The 17,779-nt window shown below is 41.7% G+C and overlaps 1 protein-coding gene across 2 annotated transcripts in view; it reads right to left on the bottom strand.

Moving 5' to 3' along the window:
* scube1 (signal peptide, CUB domain, EGF-like 1) overlaps nucleotides 1–17,779 on the bottom strand; it is a 142,504-nt gene that overhangs the window by 42,509 nt on the left and 82,216 nt on the right. For both annotated transcript variants that reach the window (XM_088923153.1, XM_088923154.1), the window contains one exon: nucleotides 3,225–3,341. In XM_088923153.1, the coding sequence (XP_088779279.1) occupies nucleotides 3,225–3,341 (117 nt within the window). The remainder of the gene's footprint in view (nucleotides 1–3,224; nucleotides 3,342–17,779) is intronic.

Genomic DNA, 17,779 nt, shown 5'->3' with positions numbered 1-17,779 from the left:
GGACTCAGGGGAAGGTTTGAACACTGAGACAGAGTGAAGAGATTGAAAACCATAAATGCAACCTCAGACGTGAACAATTAATCAATACCAGACCAGCGAAATACATGAATCGGATGTTCAGTTGTCTTCATCCACCCAACAAGTGAAAATCCTGTTGCAGGAAATAAGATGTGAAGTTTGAATTCATTTGTTATTAACTTTGAACCGAAGGGTTCAACAACACCACCAATACACACCAATACATATTTCCCGGCTGTGAAAAATCATTTTTATCTAAATGATAACAACACAATTTAAGGGGAAAGAATACATTTACTAGGTAGGGAAGTGGAGTTTCAAAAGTTTATAAACATCTCTAATAGATCTGTCTTTGAACATTTTGGTTTATGAAACTACCAAGTTGAGAACAATGATCAGTTGCATTATGGAGAAAGCTGGGTTAGAATTATTACACTTAAGTAGTTTTAGTTTTTAGAAGTTTTCTAGCTAATCGCCCATGAATGAATGCCATGAGCTGAGGGAAAACCGGACTAACAGTGAAGTGAGAGTATGTTTCCACTGTGAACGATGCTGGTTTGGTAGTTATACTCCCACAAGACATCAAAGGCTCTGAGAAAAACACACTTGTGAAGACTGATAACTTAAACTCCCGGCTTCGAAAGGGCTGTGGGAGTTGAGAACAAGCCACACAGATGTTCGGTTGAAGCTCCTGTGGTTAATGCATACTGGAAACTACTGGATGGGATCCTTAGATTAATTAACTACTAACGACCAAAGAGGCCCGGATGGGCTGTGTTGCCTTCTCGCCTGTGGAATCTTCTGTTTACAGTTATTTTGCGCTCTTATGTTCTAACAGCCTCTTAGAAAAAAAGATTTGGTCCTCACACCCCCCATGCATGTTCTAAAACAGTATGAAAGAAGTATTTGTTTCCTAGAGGGGTCAACACTGGCTTTATGAGCTTGATATTTTATTCAATCGATTGAGGTTAAGAGAACCATTTCTCTGTGAAAATAATTAGATTCAAAAACACACCAAAGCTTTAAACAGAAGTCCAGTAGACTAATGTCTTGACTGAAGTATTTTCTGCAACCTTGAAAAAGAGAATCCTTTGTACTGACAGGTTAGGTGTTAATCTGAGAACAAAAGAGATAAGCAGGAAGACAAAGGATAGAAGTGGACCCTGGCTATTTCCTAAACATATTCCCTGAATGCAAAAAAAGCTCATGTTGTCATTATTTTAAACTGTTTCTGTTGCAACAACGAAAAGATCTAACTTCCGTTCTCTGATAAATATTGTAAAGCCTGTCATGAAAGCACAGAAACAGACAGAAGCCAATAATACCTAAAAGGACAATACTCCAAGCTACAGCAAGATGGCATTCTTCTTACACAAGGGGCTCCAGCCTGGCCCCACTGTTCAAACAGCTTAAAGTTTGCTCATACGTCTCTTTGTAGATCCAGAGGAGCACCTCCAGTATTTAAACACATACATGCAAAATTCTCTCCGAGACTAAAAAACCGAGGTTGAGACTGAGGACGGCCTGCTGTGACCATGGTGATGAAACAGCCCGATACAGCTATGTGTGCTGGCACGGAGCTGAGACACAGGCTTTCAGACTGAGCCACATAGCCCCCAGACACTCTCTAACTGCCCCTTCGGGAAACTACCTCCTCGGTTACACTATGTTCCAGCTCGGGGCGCCCAGGGGATCCCCTTCTTCGGACCCACAGACTGCACTCTTTTCAGCAGGTGGGCAGGACCGGGAACTCACACCTGGGAGTGCACTATTCTAACCAGTCTCTGGAACCCAGTAAAGCATTCACTGGTATTAAGACCAGGAGACACAAACCTTCAACAAAATGAAATCTCCTGATGATACTCCAAAGAGTGAAAGTAAAACCTTTCGATGAAAGCACTTTAACTGTTTTGAAGGATTATAACATGGATGGATCACAAATGTCTTAAGCACACCTCACAGTCCTGAGGAATTCAGAAAATATAACAGTGCTCATTTACTCCCCCAGTCTTCCGCCATGTCTTGGAGGGGGAGGTCATGGAGCTCTTAAGAAGGTCTGCACTGGAGTCTTCACCTCAGGCTGGTTAATCTCACACAGAGGGCAGAAGCAGTGCAGACAGTCCATAGAGACTGGTATTCATTCACCATTCGACACACTCAGAGTGGGTTTATAATATACAGTAATAGCAACTAAATATATATATTATAGTTGCACCTTCACACCTGAAGAAGGCTCCATGGCCGAAATGTTGTGTTTTCTTTCTTCTCTTTTCAGCAGGGAATAAACCTATTACTCGTTCCAAGTAAACCTATTACTTGTTCCTATATATTATATACAGTATAACATATAATATACAGTAATGCAGTTGAATACACATGGTATTGCTGCATTTACTCAAGGAGCTCAAAAGCTAATATGCTATGAACTATTAAGCTATTTAATACAGGTATATAATAACTTCTAATATTGTTACTTTTAAAAGTCTGAAGTAAAGTAAAAGTTCGAAATGGAATTCTTAGAAAAAAAAAGTTTGCACATTTCAAAAATAACTAAAAGACCAATGTTGCATGTTTAAAAAAAAACAGTCGAGTAACCAGAATTTTCTGCTCTAGCAATAAAGCTACCAAATGACTTTGACATTTCTAATAAAAAAGGTAGGAGAAAATGACGTGTTTTAGCGTCGGAAAAGACAATAAACATGTCTTCAAGTTGAAAAGCCACTATCCCAATTTAAAACACAGCTAAACACAGCAGAAACTAAAAACAAATTAAGTCAAGCTCTCTGGCCCCATTCACACTCTGTGTAATTCAGGGAGAGCGGTGGTACAAGAGAATAACCTCAGGGAGAAGACCAATATAACCAGGAGAGACAGCACAAACCACTGCTCTGTGCAGGAACACTAGCTGCTGTACTGTTGCTTCACAACACTGTGACCACAACCCTTTCAACAGAGATTTATAGCCAAGACACTGGAAGCCCAACACAACCGCCCAGCTGGGACTGAACGTCGGCTTACAGAGCCGGAGTGGGCAGTGTGTTTAAACAACAGGTTTCGTTGGCATGAACAAAAGCTGACAAAAAACGGGAGTGTTTTTCCTGATTTTTCTCCCGCCACTCCAGCATTTCGGGGGGCAGTGGCAGCGGCGGGGGAGGAAGGAGGGGGGCGGCCAAGCCGCTGCAGAGCAAACACAGACACAGACTGACCTTTGCACGTCTTCCCATCAGGCTGCAGGGTGAACCCTACCGGACAACTGCATCGCACTCCAGTGGCTGTGTCTTTGCAGGTCCGGTCACAGCCGCCGTTGTTGACAGCGCAGGTTTCTGAAAGGAAGAGGCACAGGGGGACGGGCAGAGCCCCGCGTTACTACAGCAGGAACACAGCTGCCTCCCCACGAATGAAGAGCAAAGACTCACAGAGTAGACACGTGCATCGATCCGTTATCAACCATGTCCTGCCTAATGACTCGCTAAAACCTGGCCTTTGCATTTTTAACCTTCTTCAAGCTCCAGCAGAGAATAGTTATTATGCAAATAAACAAGATTCTGGATCACAGAATTCCAAGCCTACTCTTTTCGGCAAATTGAAGCAACACACTGAAGTAGCTCTACGCTAGCAATGCCTCTTACATTGCTAAAGCAAGGTTTTATCATGCACCTATTCGTTGTCAAAAAACCACTTATTCCTGGTGAGGGATGCAGTCAGCCAAATGCTGTCCCAGAATCACAGAGTACAAGAAGGGATGACACCATGGCCAGGCCACCAGTCTATCACAGAACACACTCGGGGAATTTGGAGTTTCCAATTACCCAGCTTGTTCTCAGAAGGTGGACGAAATTAGAATCGCCTGTAGGAAACTCCTGCAAATACGGAAGTTAACATGCAAACTCCACATGCAGAAGATGATCCGGTCTGGAATTGAACCCAGAACCCAAAAGCCGTAAGGCAGCAGTGATAACCTCAGTGCCACTATGATATACCTTGTTCAAATGCTGAAGCACAAACTGCATGTATGGTACTTCAATTAAAAAACTCATACTCTGGCACGTTTTTTGGACTTGATACAGATAATGCTGCAGCAGCACAACTTACAGTTTAGAGCTTCAGCTTGCTCTAAGAATTTTGTTGATTCATACTGAACCTCATCTAGACTGAACTGATACTGTATGTGAAAAGGCCAGCAAATGCTTTGAAATAAGAGTGACAATGTATATCAATGCAGCTACCGTACATATTGAAATGATTAATTAAGAACAAGTAATTGGGAAAACCCTCATTTAGCATATTGTGTACAATTTGGTCAGCACAATACAAAAGGAGCTTGGGAGAGAGGCACAGCCAGGTGAGGTAAAGAACTGTATGCCCTCAGTCTTCAGACAGCTTTACCAGATGATTTAATTCAAGTCTTTAAATCTTCCCCAAGTTACTGGCAGCGCTGACCCAACATGCTGATTCACGCTATCCATTTTTTTTCAATAAATAACATTTTCACAAAATTGTAGAGGAGGAGCAGGTGAATTCAGCGTGAAGGTGAAGTAACTGGATTCTTCGATCCGTGACTTTCTAAAACCCTTTCTAAGGCCTCATCCACAAATGGCTCCAATGCAATTAGACATGTCTTCTATCAATCAAAACTAATGATAATCGTTGCGTAGTGAATAAATATTATTGTATAATATGTATTATATTGTATAATAATAATATTGAAGCACCACGTTGACAAACCACACTGAAAAGTATCTCCTCACACAACCAATGCAAACACACATCTAGATTTTAAAGGTTCAAATTTACACACACTGAACCTGTGAGACTGCTGCCCATGTATGTAAAAGTGTGAAGAAACAGAAGTGAGGAGATTAATGAAATGATGCACAGTACTGGCAAAACATGCTCCTTATGCGAAAAGTGAGTGGAATTAGCTGGGATCTTAGAGAGACATGAACCCGGAGGCACTCCTAGCACACAGAGGGATTGGTGCTGGGGGGAGCTCTGAGCACAGCAGCAGCACTGGTACTGTGATGGACAGCCTCCTCACCCACCAGCAACCTCATTTCTGCAGGTCCTACACTCTCTGCCTGCTTTTAGCCCCTGTAGTGCAGTCGCAAGGTTTTAACAATTAATTTTAATTCAATTGCCTGATTCTTCCCTGCACACTCGCAGTCCGCCCAGCCTTTGGAGTCGGTGGTAAGACAGACACATGCAGCTGTGCTAATGATACACACGTCTGCTCTAGGTTCCCTGTCTTGGTGGACACAAACGTACTTCTTACGGGTTGTTGCAGGCGTCAGGATGGGATACTGCTCACACACAGAATGTTCCTCTACCTGTCTTTCCCAAGCACCTGCTTTCAGCTGTGAATACAAGTTTATTCTGCAAATAATTCTAACCTTCGTTAAACTGTTATATTTTGATAAGACCTACTGTACATGCACGAAGACAAGGAAAAAAAGTTTCCAGAGTCTAAATAAAAGCTGAACAAGGAGAGAAACAATTACAGCCAAAGAACGAATCTAAGTGGTGACAGTTCTTGGGCCTGCACTGTAACTGGAAACCATAGTCTCACACACAGCCGAAGAGTGAAGTAGTACCAGATGTAGCACATCTATACCATGCTTAGTTTTCTAAACAATATTATTAAAGTCGGGATGCATAACACAGAAATAGCTTCATCAAATTACTGCTTTATTGCGTGATGCTACAGGCTCTTCATCTGCATAATTTTCTTTGATGGGGGCTACATTAACATAACAAAAATGTGTCAAACTCCAGGCGTTGGATCGGACTCCTGGGGCAGTCAATTCAACCTCCTACATCACAAATATCCTCCCATTAATTCCTCATTTGCTCTGCCTAATCAGCATCCATTAGGCAGCTGGAAAGCAATGGCAGAGACTGGAGCCAAACACATTTTCCAGATAGTTCGTCACCAATCATTTCTTACACAGTTCAAGAAGTATTCTAATGAACAATACAAATATTGTATTTTTTCTTTGTGTTATTCCTAAGTTATTGTTGATGTGTAACTGAAAATTAACTGCTTCTCTGTAGTCTTGCTCCATATACTGTATCGCATCTACTAGGATTTCTATACTACTGATGGGTAGCTGGTTCGGTACTCCTGTACCTCCTGTTCTCAGTTTTAAATCCACTTAAATGCCAAGTTTCGACGTGCATTCTCGGCTTCATGTTTCACTGTTCATTTTGAAGACATCCGCTTGGGGGATGATGTCAAAGGAATTTGAAGACCTGATAGCTGTCGCTGACATCGGCACCTGCACGTCGTTCTGTAGACACAGCAGACCTTCGTTATCATCTCTCCTGTGTATCTTGTGATTTTCAGGCTCCTCCCAGCCGCCAGCACGTTAGGAACGGTGTCCCACGCGCACAGTCACGGCGCTCCTGTCCGCCTGCCCGGTGGCGTCTGTGCTTGTTTCTGACAGCTCGCTCAACCAGGACAGCGGTCCTCCCAGGACAGAGCTCACTGCAGACGGAGGTACTCAACTAAAAGCTCATCCGAGGACAAGTCTGGTCCCACTTTACAGTGCAGAGCCTGGGAGGAGATGGAGGACTTTACTGTTCATGGTGCTAAAATCAGCCACATGTTGAAACCCTGATCAGCCCTGGTCTTTTTGATTACCGGACAGCCTTTCACAGTGACGTAGACAGAATTCTTTGCTTGACCGTATTTTAAAACACAGAATTGTTGATTAGAGGCTGCGCTACCCTAGACAAATCTACACTTTTTTGCAATGCCTCTTATAAAATACCCTCCCTTGTGGACACTAACAAAGGATGTACAATTGTTATATTTTATATGACTCACGAACTCATTTGCTCTCTCAGGCTTCTTGTTTCAGAAATAAAGAGTGACATTTGTCTCTGAAGGTTTCCAGCTTCCTGCTTCATCTCAGTGGGCTCTGAAATCCCCGTGCCACCCCATGTCCTGCAGAGGAATGCACACTCTGGAGCAACAGCAGCAATAGCTACATGGAGTGAGCTGAGTATACGTGGCACAGGAGAAACACCCGTGGAGTGGAAAATCACTAATGTACAACTGTAAATTCGATAAATTGTAACATAAAAAGGATCATTACACTACACCAAACCAAGTAATTACAGCTCAGTTAGTCCTATTTCTGTTACAGGTAAGGTTATCTAAATCATAATCAGAATGACACTAACAGATTATCTGTATCTTATTATCTTATTTTCTGGGGAGATACCATAGGCTTAGAAAAGGTAGGTCTTACCTCACTATTTAATGTGGGTGTTTGGATTTATAACTGATTAATGGACAGGCAGCAGAGGGCTCAGATAGGGGTAAACACTCAAAATGATGCTGATGTGTGAGGCAGAGTACCTCAGTCCTAGGATCGTTGCTCTTCCTTCTTGATATCAAGATCTAGATTCTGGTGTAGTTAGTAAACTAGTCACGTTTGCATAGCATGCCAAAACAGGTGGATTAGCAAATAATGTAGAAGCAGCAAAGGAAGGTAAAAAACAAAACAAATTCAAGGCCAAATAAACACCTAGCAGAAGATATTTAAAGCTGTGTAAACTATTTATCTGTCGTCAGGTGGAGAGGGCTACAGTATGTGCATGTTGAAGATACATGAACTATAAATTCTAATATGAGATGCCACTCAGTCCCCGAAGATGCAACGTCTAAAAATTCTTTGATGTTTATGCAGAAAACAAGTTTTGAAAAAAGATATTTCACTCCTTTCAATATTTTAGATTATAAATACTTTGGTCAGGTCCGTCCCCTCACAGTCTGATCTCTTCAGGACTACAGAGATTCAGTTCCTTCAGCCCATCAGTGTAGTTCATTTCATTATTCCCTGGAATGTGTCTGTTCTTCTCTGGGCTGATTCCAGAGCAGCAATATCTTTTCTATAACAAGGTAATCAAAACTGTACACAATATTCTAAATGGGTCTTACTATTTGGGTCTTACTTACTAAATGGGTCGTACATGGCACTAGTGTGCCATGCAATTTTAACATAACACCCCTTGATTTAAATTCTACTCTTTTAACTTTATGTTCAAAAACTGGGACAAACTGGCCCATCAGGTTGCTGAAGATGGTACACTGGCTTCTTTCAAGAGACCAGCTTGATGAGATCCTTGGATCAGTCAAGTGCTAGCTAACTAGATGAGAAGAATGGGCTTCTCCTGGTTGTAGTCCTGCGCACGTTGTAATGACATGGGTGTATCGCTTTACAAAATGCATAATAATTCCAGGTCTCGGAGAATGTACAGTATTAAAGTATTCCATTGTTGGCAGGTTTTCACTGAGATTTACAAGAACCCCATTCCTTTTATTGGTGTTCTATAAATGTTTGCTGTTTATGTATAGTACATACATAATATATACTACTGTAAAGGAACAAGTAATAGGTTTATTCCATGCTGAAAAAAAGAAGAGAGAAAAAACACAACGTTTCGGCCGTGGAGCCTTCTTCGGGTGTCAAACGGCCGAAACGTTGTGTTTTTTCTCTCTTCTTTTTTTCAGCATGGAATAAACCTATTACTTGTTCCTTTGCAGCCTACGCATGCTGACACAGCTCCCCACCTGATATACTACTGTATGTATACAGTACATTGTGTATATATTATAGGATATACATACTATAAATATTTGATGTAATACTATAAAAAACAATAAAATGCCATCTGTGATCTGTGTTAAGACCATCTTGTTCCTTGAGAGAATAGTGTGTTGAAAGTCCTTCTCATCATTTCATATAGACTGTCTGCCCCGGACTTATGCTGTGTGGAGACAAGGCTTCATTTATTGCATTTACTTGCATCTCTGTGTCCTTTACTGCAATCATTGTCCCCTTCTTCAGCCCAGTTGGCAATTAATTCTGACCCACACCAAGTCTTCATGACCCCTGGCCTTGAGCCTCTAGCTCCACAGCTGTCTCAACGGGCATGACTGGCTTTCTGCCTTTACAGCATCCAGAAGAGCTGCCTCTGAACTGGTCATTGCTATACTGTTGATGTTGTTTTCTTTGGTTTGCCAGTAAACAGAGCGGATAAGAATGTTGTAATAAAAAGAAAACTGACTGTATGTCTCTTATTTCTTCCAGGAACTTTGTGTACCAAAGTTGGAGTTAAATAATTATGAACAACTGTTGGTCACAATCAAAATGAAACCATTTAAGCAGCAGATTGGACTTAACAGAGAAATGTGAGAATCCAGAGGACAGAGGGTAAGTTTCTGACTCGCAGGAGGAGCTCTGAGCCTGTCTACGTATGATACCAAGGAGGAAAGAAGTCAACAGTACAACTCCTCTACATGCCATTTCTGCTCCGCGCTGTTGTTTTCATTGCAGAGGACTAACAGTTCCCTGGTGTTTGTTCACAAATGAACAGCTGAAACCAAGCTGCGTCACTCAAAGCATCAGGTTTGCATTTATGATTTCTGAAGCAACTGTAGAAAATAAGTCAGCTGCATCTGACTAACTGAAAGGGGAAAGTTACACATGTCAATAAAAAAAGCATGTTGACCTGATGACAAAAAATGTGTTATAAAATGAATAACACAATCCAGACAGTTAAGTTAACAAATGGACCTGCAGTAGACAAAGGGTTAATGTGCCTGAAGTGCATCTCTCAGCCTGACAGGTCCTTGCATGCCCAGTCTGTTCTCACTGAACTACAAGCAAAAGGCATCTGGGTTTTGTCCACTTAAGTCTTTCTGCAAATTGAAAGGATTTTGGAGTGGGTGGGAGGGCACGGATGAGGTCACTGAACTCATTTCAAGCTGTGTCACTGAAATTTCCCAGTACTTTGAGTCTGTAAGAAACAGGCAGTGGGCAAATAGTGCTCAAAAATGGGCTCTGTTATCCCTCATTGTGTTTTGCAAAGCATCGTTTCAAATCCGTTGGCACATGGCTTCACCACAATGGAATACAGAATTGATGGCCAATGTTCTCCATCCACTTCTTAAACATGGTTTTTACTTTTCTGAAAATTGCAGTGACTGTAGTCCTGATACCCAGCTCCTCCTCCGCAGGTTGCAGGTTGGTAGTTAGTGCCACTGAGACATTTGAGGTCTGAAACTTTGCTTTGTGTGTTTCCTGTCAATGTTCGTCTTATGTGTTTTTACACTTCTATCCAGGATAGTATTCACGGCTGTAGATTAACAGAGGTGTGCATGTTCAAAGCTGCTCTCTGCTTGAGCCCATCAGAATAGCTACTGTTACAGCCCATTGATTTGGCTGTGGACTCTGCATGTCAAACAGAACAACGGATAAAAATGTTTTGGTTAAAATATTATGACTTCACAAGACGCTGAAAGTGTTTTTAAACTAATCTTCTATTTCTTTGATTGCTGGATTGCATGGTTTAATGTAAACAGCACTTCAAAACCTAAACTCCGTGAAGTGCTGGCAGAAGCAGTGATATCAGAATGAGCAGTCTTAGTAGAAACAGCTTGTTTTATCTCAGAACACAGAACTGGGGAAAAAAATAGATCATTTGTCTTCAAGAAAGCCAGTCATCCCTGCTGTAGGGCAGCAGGTAGCAACTGAGTTGACTGGCCTTGTCATTTTCTGAGCTGGGAGGCTCAAAACTGATTTATAATCGGCATGAACCGCCCTACCATTACAATCCCAAGAGTGGAGCCCTTTTCCAATACTGCAACCAGCTGGCCTTTGCTTCTGGCTCAGCCTCAGGGAGACAAATTGACGTGCAGGGCATTTTTCCTTCCTTTCACACAGTTTTGTTCACTATATGCAGATCTATCCCTGTGTGAAGTATTCCTAAACTAGGCAGGACTGAATACATATCTTGGCACTGAAAGGCCTGAGTGTGGAATAATAAATAATATTACCTGTGCCACTGGTCTTAAATACATTAACTCTAAAGCGATAACATTTTAAAAAAAACAATAGCAATAAAGCACCAACCAATACAGTATATTAAAAGTTATAGCAATTTAAAAATGTACTTTTATAAGTCCCTCTTGAATAAGTACTGTAAGTGCTATTGGATAAATAAACCAGAAAAATGCTTGTTCATCACTGTCCAATATGCTCTGCCTATACTTTTGCCAGCACTTAGGCATTCTTCCACATTATTAGTTTTTAAAACAGTCCACAAAGCTTTCATTATGTATTGTCATTAATTGAATCACTGCATGTTAAAAAGATTTAAATTAAAGAGGTTTAAACAACTCTAGTTAGAAATCAAGGATTCAAGGCAGAGCACAAGACTTGTCATTATTATAGTTAAAATAAGAATGATGTCACTGCCATGTCCATGTAGCTTATTTTATTGCAAGCATGGCTGACCACGTACAAGATACCCCATCTGTGAAAGGTGCCGAGAAAGCCAGAAGACAGAAAATCTTGAGAAATGTGAGAGGAGCTGGGAATGTGCTGGAATGGTCTTTAACTGATGGGAAGTACCCCGGGCTTCAACGGTGACAGATAAACGTCACTTGGGCTGCATGATTTGGGTTCCAGGTATTGGAACCCAAGAAATGACCCAGAAATGACCCAGCTCTGCAGATCCTTCACCTCTGTGTCTTCCAAGGCATCAACCAGCATGGGGAGCCGCAAAGCAGACACCAAGCAGCACAAATGCACCAATCACATGAGGTACTCAGCAGAGGACGAGACAAGCAGGTCCATTATAAAACCTAGTTCTGATGTATTAAAATTGTAACAGTTCTGCACTATAATATCTACATTAGGTTTGCAGTATAAAAACCACAGTAAGTCTGGGGTATAAATACTGTACTACAGTAGTTCTTCGGTATTATAGTTATAGTAGTTCTGCAGTATACAGTAAAAGCCACAGTAATTCTGAAGTATTGAAGTTGTAGCAGTTCTGCAAAAATACAGAAATGACAAAATACATTTCAAAACGTGACATTCAATTATTTCGATATATTTTCTTTATTAACATACTTTGGTGAGTTGCTTCAGAATCTAAGTAATGTATTGAAAAAATGAATACATATTCAGACAAAAGATTGAAGTCTTTGAATTTACACTGTGTTTCAGCTAAGGAACAGACGGTGCACTCCCTGTACTGCACACTGCACAGCTCCTTCTCAGGAGAGCAGTGCCAGTCCCTGTACCTCACACTGCACAGCCTGCTTCTCAGGAGGGCAGTGCCAGTCCCTGTACCTCACACTGCACAGACTGCTTCTCAGGAGGGCAGTGCCAGTCCCTGTACCTCACACTGCACAGCTCCTTCTCAGGAGGGCAGTGCCAGTCCCTGTACCTCACACTGCACAGCTCCTTCTCAGGAGGGCAGTGCCAGTCCCTGTACCTCACACTGCACAGCTCCTTCTCAGGAGGGCAGTGCCAGTCTCTGTACCTCACACTGCACAGCCTGCTTCTCAGGAGGGCAGTGCCAGTCTCTGTACCTCACACTGTTTCTCAGGAGGGCTGCTGGGTGGGGCAGCCTTGAAGGAGCCCCAGTAGGAACCACAGTGCTGTGGAAGACTTGTCACAACTTGAACAACTACATAAAGAGCAGCATTCATCATGCTCTGCAGGAGGAGTCTTCTGGGCACTGTCCCCACTCCAGCACTGGCACCTTAGGCAATTCAGCTCAGAGAATGGGACTTATATCTGGAGTCTCCATCCCTGGTGCTGTTCTAAGTCTTCTCATAGGGTGAATAAACTAGGACATGCGGTGACACTGTGTCTTAATGGCATTTAACTCCTCTCCTCTTGTTTCAAGCAGATAATGAATTAAAGTCACAGAAAAAGACTCTCTAGATTGTGGCCCTCAAAGAGCTGGACTGGAGTAACTGTGACCAAAATGAGGTAAGCCTTTTCTTCACTTAGCCATTGAGATACAGGAAACTACTGGGCAGCCTATTTATTTGTTTCTGTTTTTTTTTTCTTTTTTGTCTAAACACACTGCAACTACTTCCAAACTTCTAAAGATCTTTCACATAATTATAGTTCAGTTATTTGGCAAAATTCTAAAACCACCAAAATGAGCCAACAAATATAAAGGGATGTACTACAAGCATACTTAATTCATGCAATTAATGACAGTGTTGGCTAAACATCAGCGCTGTCACAACCCCACTCACTTAGGAGGAATGAGCCAGAGAGGCAGCTGCGATGCTGCAGTTACGATGGAGGACGGGGACTAGAAAAGATGTGCAGGGTCATGAGCAGCTGGCAAGTACTGTATGGAGAGCTTAAGTGCAAGATTACAATTTGACCTCCTCCAGAACGTCTGTTAACTCAACCCATTTCAGTAATGTGGTCAAATTTTAATTACAATGAAAGAAGCCAACGAAAATAAAGAGATACTGTATAAAGATCAGTATTTAGACACTTAATACTTTTCCGTTAAGTTGTATGGCTGAGCAAATAATTGCCTTTACCAAATGTCAGAGCTGTCACAACCCCCAATATAGTCCCTAAAACACTGGTGCAGAGTTCAACAAACACAGAGATATTGGTGCAAGTTCTAATGCATAGTTTTGCAGGAATTGATAGAAGAATGTGTGCTATAGCATGGAGTGAATGAAAAGCACTTTAGGCGTTTATGATTTAGGCATTAGCTTTGTTTAATTGAGTAGATGTGGATATTCGGAACACTGATAGAGAATGAAGTGAATGAGAAGCTGTACGGCTGGCAGAACAGCCACCAAAGCCTAACTTGCTTGAGATTGGAGCTCTGTGATAGGCAGTGTAAAAGCATTATGGCAACCTGGAACAGCAGCCAGAAGTGAACTGTACTGATGCAGAAGTAGGATAGAAACCGGTAGAAAGTCATCACTTGTGGAAGTTTGTTAGAACTCAATGGATGAGAATGGATTCCTTGAGATACCCTCAAAAGCAAAATAAAATATAAGCTACAATCACAGGTGCAAGCTTGAGGGGAAAGAGCTGAGGGCCAGCACCGCACTGGTTGGACGCCAATGGGCGGTGTTGAGGAGTTGAGGGTGTATCTAGGGGGAGGAAACCAGTCGTTTTGGCAACTTGAGCTATAGTCAGAACATGGACATCAGGGATGGTGAAGGCTGAGTTGGAAGAGCCCTGACCAAGTGCAGACTGATCTTATACACTGGCACCCCCAAGGCACTGTGAGTATCACAGGAAGTGAGTGACTGGGTGACTACGACAGGCACAGTGAAAAGGAGGACTAGGAAAAGGGAAGAAACAAAACAATGAAGGTAAGATATGGCCGCCGGCGTAGTGGATTCTGAGAGAGAAGACCAAGTGAGGAAAGTAGAAGGGGGGTGCATGGCCGCAGTGGTTCCGGGGTCCCAGTGAAGGGCGACGGCATCAGCAGAACTGGACGAGAGAGCACACTGCACAGCTGGAGCACAGAGTTGCTCCCCTTGGAGACAGTGGGGTTGAAGAGGTTCTGGTTTGTGAAGAGGTAAGAAACGAACTCCCCTACTGGCTTGGAGAAAGCGAATGTGACAAACGTGAGGTTTTAGCAATGCCAAGTGCAAGAGACAATCGCAGCCAGCGAATATTTATACACAGTAAGTGAATGGAAGTGCAACATTAGAATTTGACCTCTTCCCGAATCCTCTGCTTACTGACATTCTGAGGTTCATTTATCAACCATGTCTCTTTCCAACAAATAGAAAAAAGGATCCAGTAAAAGAGGTCTTACTGTATAATTGACCTTTTTTCCCCAAATAATATACAACAAATATATTTATATATCGTACTGAGATCTAGGTGGGCATCTGCGTCAGCATGTGAGCTGCAAAGAAACAAGTAGAGGTTAGTTCGATGCTGAAGGAAAAAAAAAAGTCATGTGAAGCATTTTTTTCCAGGGTAGCTTGCCAAATTTGACAAGACTTACAAGATGTTTACTAGACTCACAAGAGGATCACCACTTTGGTGTCTAAAATGAATGGAGTATGACATTTCTACCAGCTCATCTGACTTTGGCAGAACACTAAACCATTTCTCTCTTTTGTTTATGCACATCATTCTTTTATTTATTTTTCCCAAAACTTCCAGGAGATGAAAAAATCATGCAGTCTAAAATAAACTGATTGATCTGTTTGTGCATTCTGAACTATCCTGTTTTGTAGTTCAAAAAGTCAAGTGCAATTATTCAAACCCCACTCCCCTAAAACATTTGTCATATCAGATCCTCCCATCTGAACTTTTCCTTCAAATGGGAAAAACACTATTTATTTAGTCAGAACTGAAAGGTCAGACTGAGCTCATTTAGTTCTGTTTTTTGTACTCCAATAGTCACTACTGCACTGAGAAAAACCCTTTAGAGTATTAATTACCCTTACAATACCCCCAGACCAGTTCATTCTGAGCAGCTAGCCCTACCCCAGCCTGAGAAAATGCAAATGGACACATGCAGGGAGAACAGCAGGCAGCACACAGACAGTCTTCCCAAACTAGAATCAAACCCAGCGTTCCTGACTTGAGAGGCAGTGGGTCAGGCCACCACACTTGGCACTTTGCTCCAGTGCTTTTCTACAGCTGACACCTTGTATCTTGATACAAGATCACTTCATCTTGGTAGATGTCACCTGATCTCATCAGATGTCAAAAGCTGAGACAGGCTAACTCTGGTCAGTACTGGGTTACTGCTGTAAGTGCTATTGATGGACCAGAAGTGAGCACAGCTGTCTCTGGACCACAATCTCCAATTCAGTGCCCAGATATAGTGACCAGGGACACTGTGCTGTAGGATGTGCTGTCCAAGAATGAGACTTTAAAACAAGGTCCTGTCTACTTGGTCATTAATGATCCCAGGGAACAGTTATTAAGAGTTGAGGTGTTTACCCTAGTATCCTGGCTAAGCCCACTCTGTAATTGTATAGTCTGGACTCCCTAAATTCCTCCCTTTACCCAATCAGTGTAGTAATTTCTCATTCTGTCAGCTGATCTGCTGTGTTACAGGGCTGCTCTGTCACACTGGTACAAACTGTGGGCCCCCTCCTATATGTAAAGCATTATGGGGTCTTTGGGATAAAAAGGGAAATGTAAATGCAAGGAATAATTAATTAGAATTATTATTTATTTCTAGGACCAGATGTAATACATTATTCTACTTTCTTTCATAATTAAACCATTAATGACATCTAAACTTACATTATCAACAGTGAGAGACATCTGTGTACAGTTTATTCTGTATTTTTAGGGAGGGATTTAAAATACCTACAGTATGTGTTCATCTTGAAATCATCACATATGCCTCGCATATGAAGTTTATTTAAACTAAAATTCTGTAAATTCCAAAACTCTTAAATGACATCCACCTTGAAATTAATCTTTGTACTCTGTAGGTTTTAACATTTTTCAGATTTTTTCAGAAACGTAAATGTAGGACACTGTGGGCTGTTCCTCAGGATCTTTAAATCCCAGCCAAAATGAATACTGCTGTCATCTTCAAGTGTCTGTTGAATCACACCTTTTAATTGCTCTAAAATCAGAATTAATAGGCACTTAGGTATTCTACATCAAGTGCTGATTCTTATTAGGTAATTAAATGCATTCTCTCTCTGTTAATGTACAGTAGCTCATTTGATACAAATAAAAAAACTGTGAAGTTCAATACTGAACTTACAAAGTTTTTCATCTACAGTATGTGAGACTGAAAACTGACAAGTGATTTAGATGAGAAAATGACTGTAACACGAGAAAACGAGATTGTATTTCAAGCGTGCTTTTCTGACAACTCTGCTTGGCATAGTACAGGCTGCGCAGGGTGCTTCAGCTGCGCAGGGGAGATGAAAGATGCTGACTGGGAGGGAATGAACGAGGGATGCCAACAGGAGAGGCGGCAACACACAATCACCAACCCCCCTTTCCTCCTCACCAGGACTTAAATGGCATTTATGCAGCCTTTTGTGTATCAAAAGAGTGAACTGATAATGTCTGATTAATGCCAGGCAATGTGAAGGTCAACATTATTTTCCTGCCTTGCCTCCCACTGCACAGCTCCTATGTGTCAAAGCAATTCTGTGTAAAAAAGGCTGCATGACATGCAGGCTTTCCTAGGTCTAAGTCCATCCTTGACACGGCCACACCAGTGACCACCATGGCCACAGGCGTCTTCGGGTGCATTGGAGGACGCTGGCCACCTGGGAGCTCCGCTGAACTGCTCTCAAGTCAACAGCACTTTTCACTAAGGCTTACTTATACAAGACACAGCAAAGCAACGGAGAGACACAGCTTTCTTCAAAAGGTCAAAGAAGAAGATATGATGCATGGGCATTTCCATTCATGTACTTAGACTTAATAACTTCATTTGATATACTTTGTATAACATATATGCATCCACTGTTCTCATACCTGTAGTGTTACACTTTCTTCTCATGAAGTTGACAGATGACTTCTTAAAGTTAAAATTATACATATTTCTATAGATAATTGAAAACAGAGCATCCAATTGTTTATTATTGCTTAAAACAGAAAGAGACCATGATTCACAATTTATTTTTCACCGACTCAGGGCTGTCGCGTTTAGACTGAACCCAAAGCGCAAGCAAGCATGGTTACAGTCTGGTGTCTTTTCTTCCAAAAAAAAGACACATGACATTTTAAGATCCATGTGAATGCACCACAAAAATAATTAAGTTATCATGAGTTATCATTAAGTTATCATGAGGGTCATTAGTTGTTCATTTCAAATTTAATACAATACTGTAAGAGCAGTTGTTGTCTGCATTTTACATCACTGTGTTGTGCGAGTACAGTAACACTTCAGCTTAGGGGTTGCAGATGCGGTCTTGATAGAGTAGCATATGTAAATGCACACAGACAGTAATGTAATTACT

Source organism: Atractosteus spatula, chromosome 8 (assembly GCF_055471065.1).
Source record: "Atractosteus spatula isolate fAtrSpa1 chromosome 8, fAtrSpa1.hap1, whole genome shotgun sequence".
In the NCBI taxonomy this organism is placed as follows: Eukaryota; Metazoa; Chordata; class Actinopteri; order Semionotiformes; family Lepisosteidae; genus Atractosteus; species Atractosteus spatula.
Note: the sequence above shows the minus strand (reverse complement) of the source record. Positions and strands in the feature narration are given on the sequence as shown.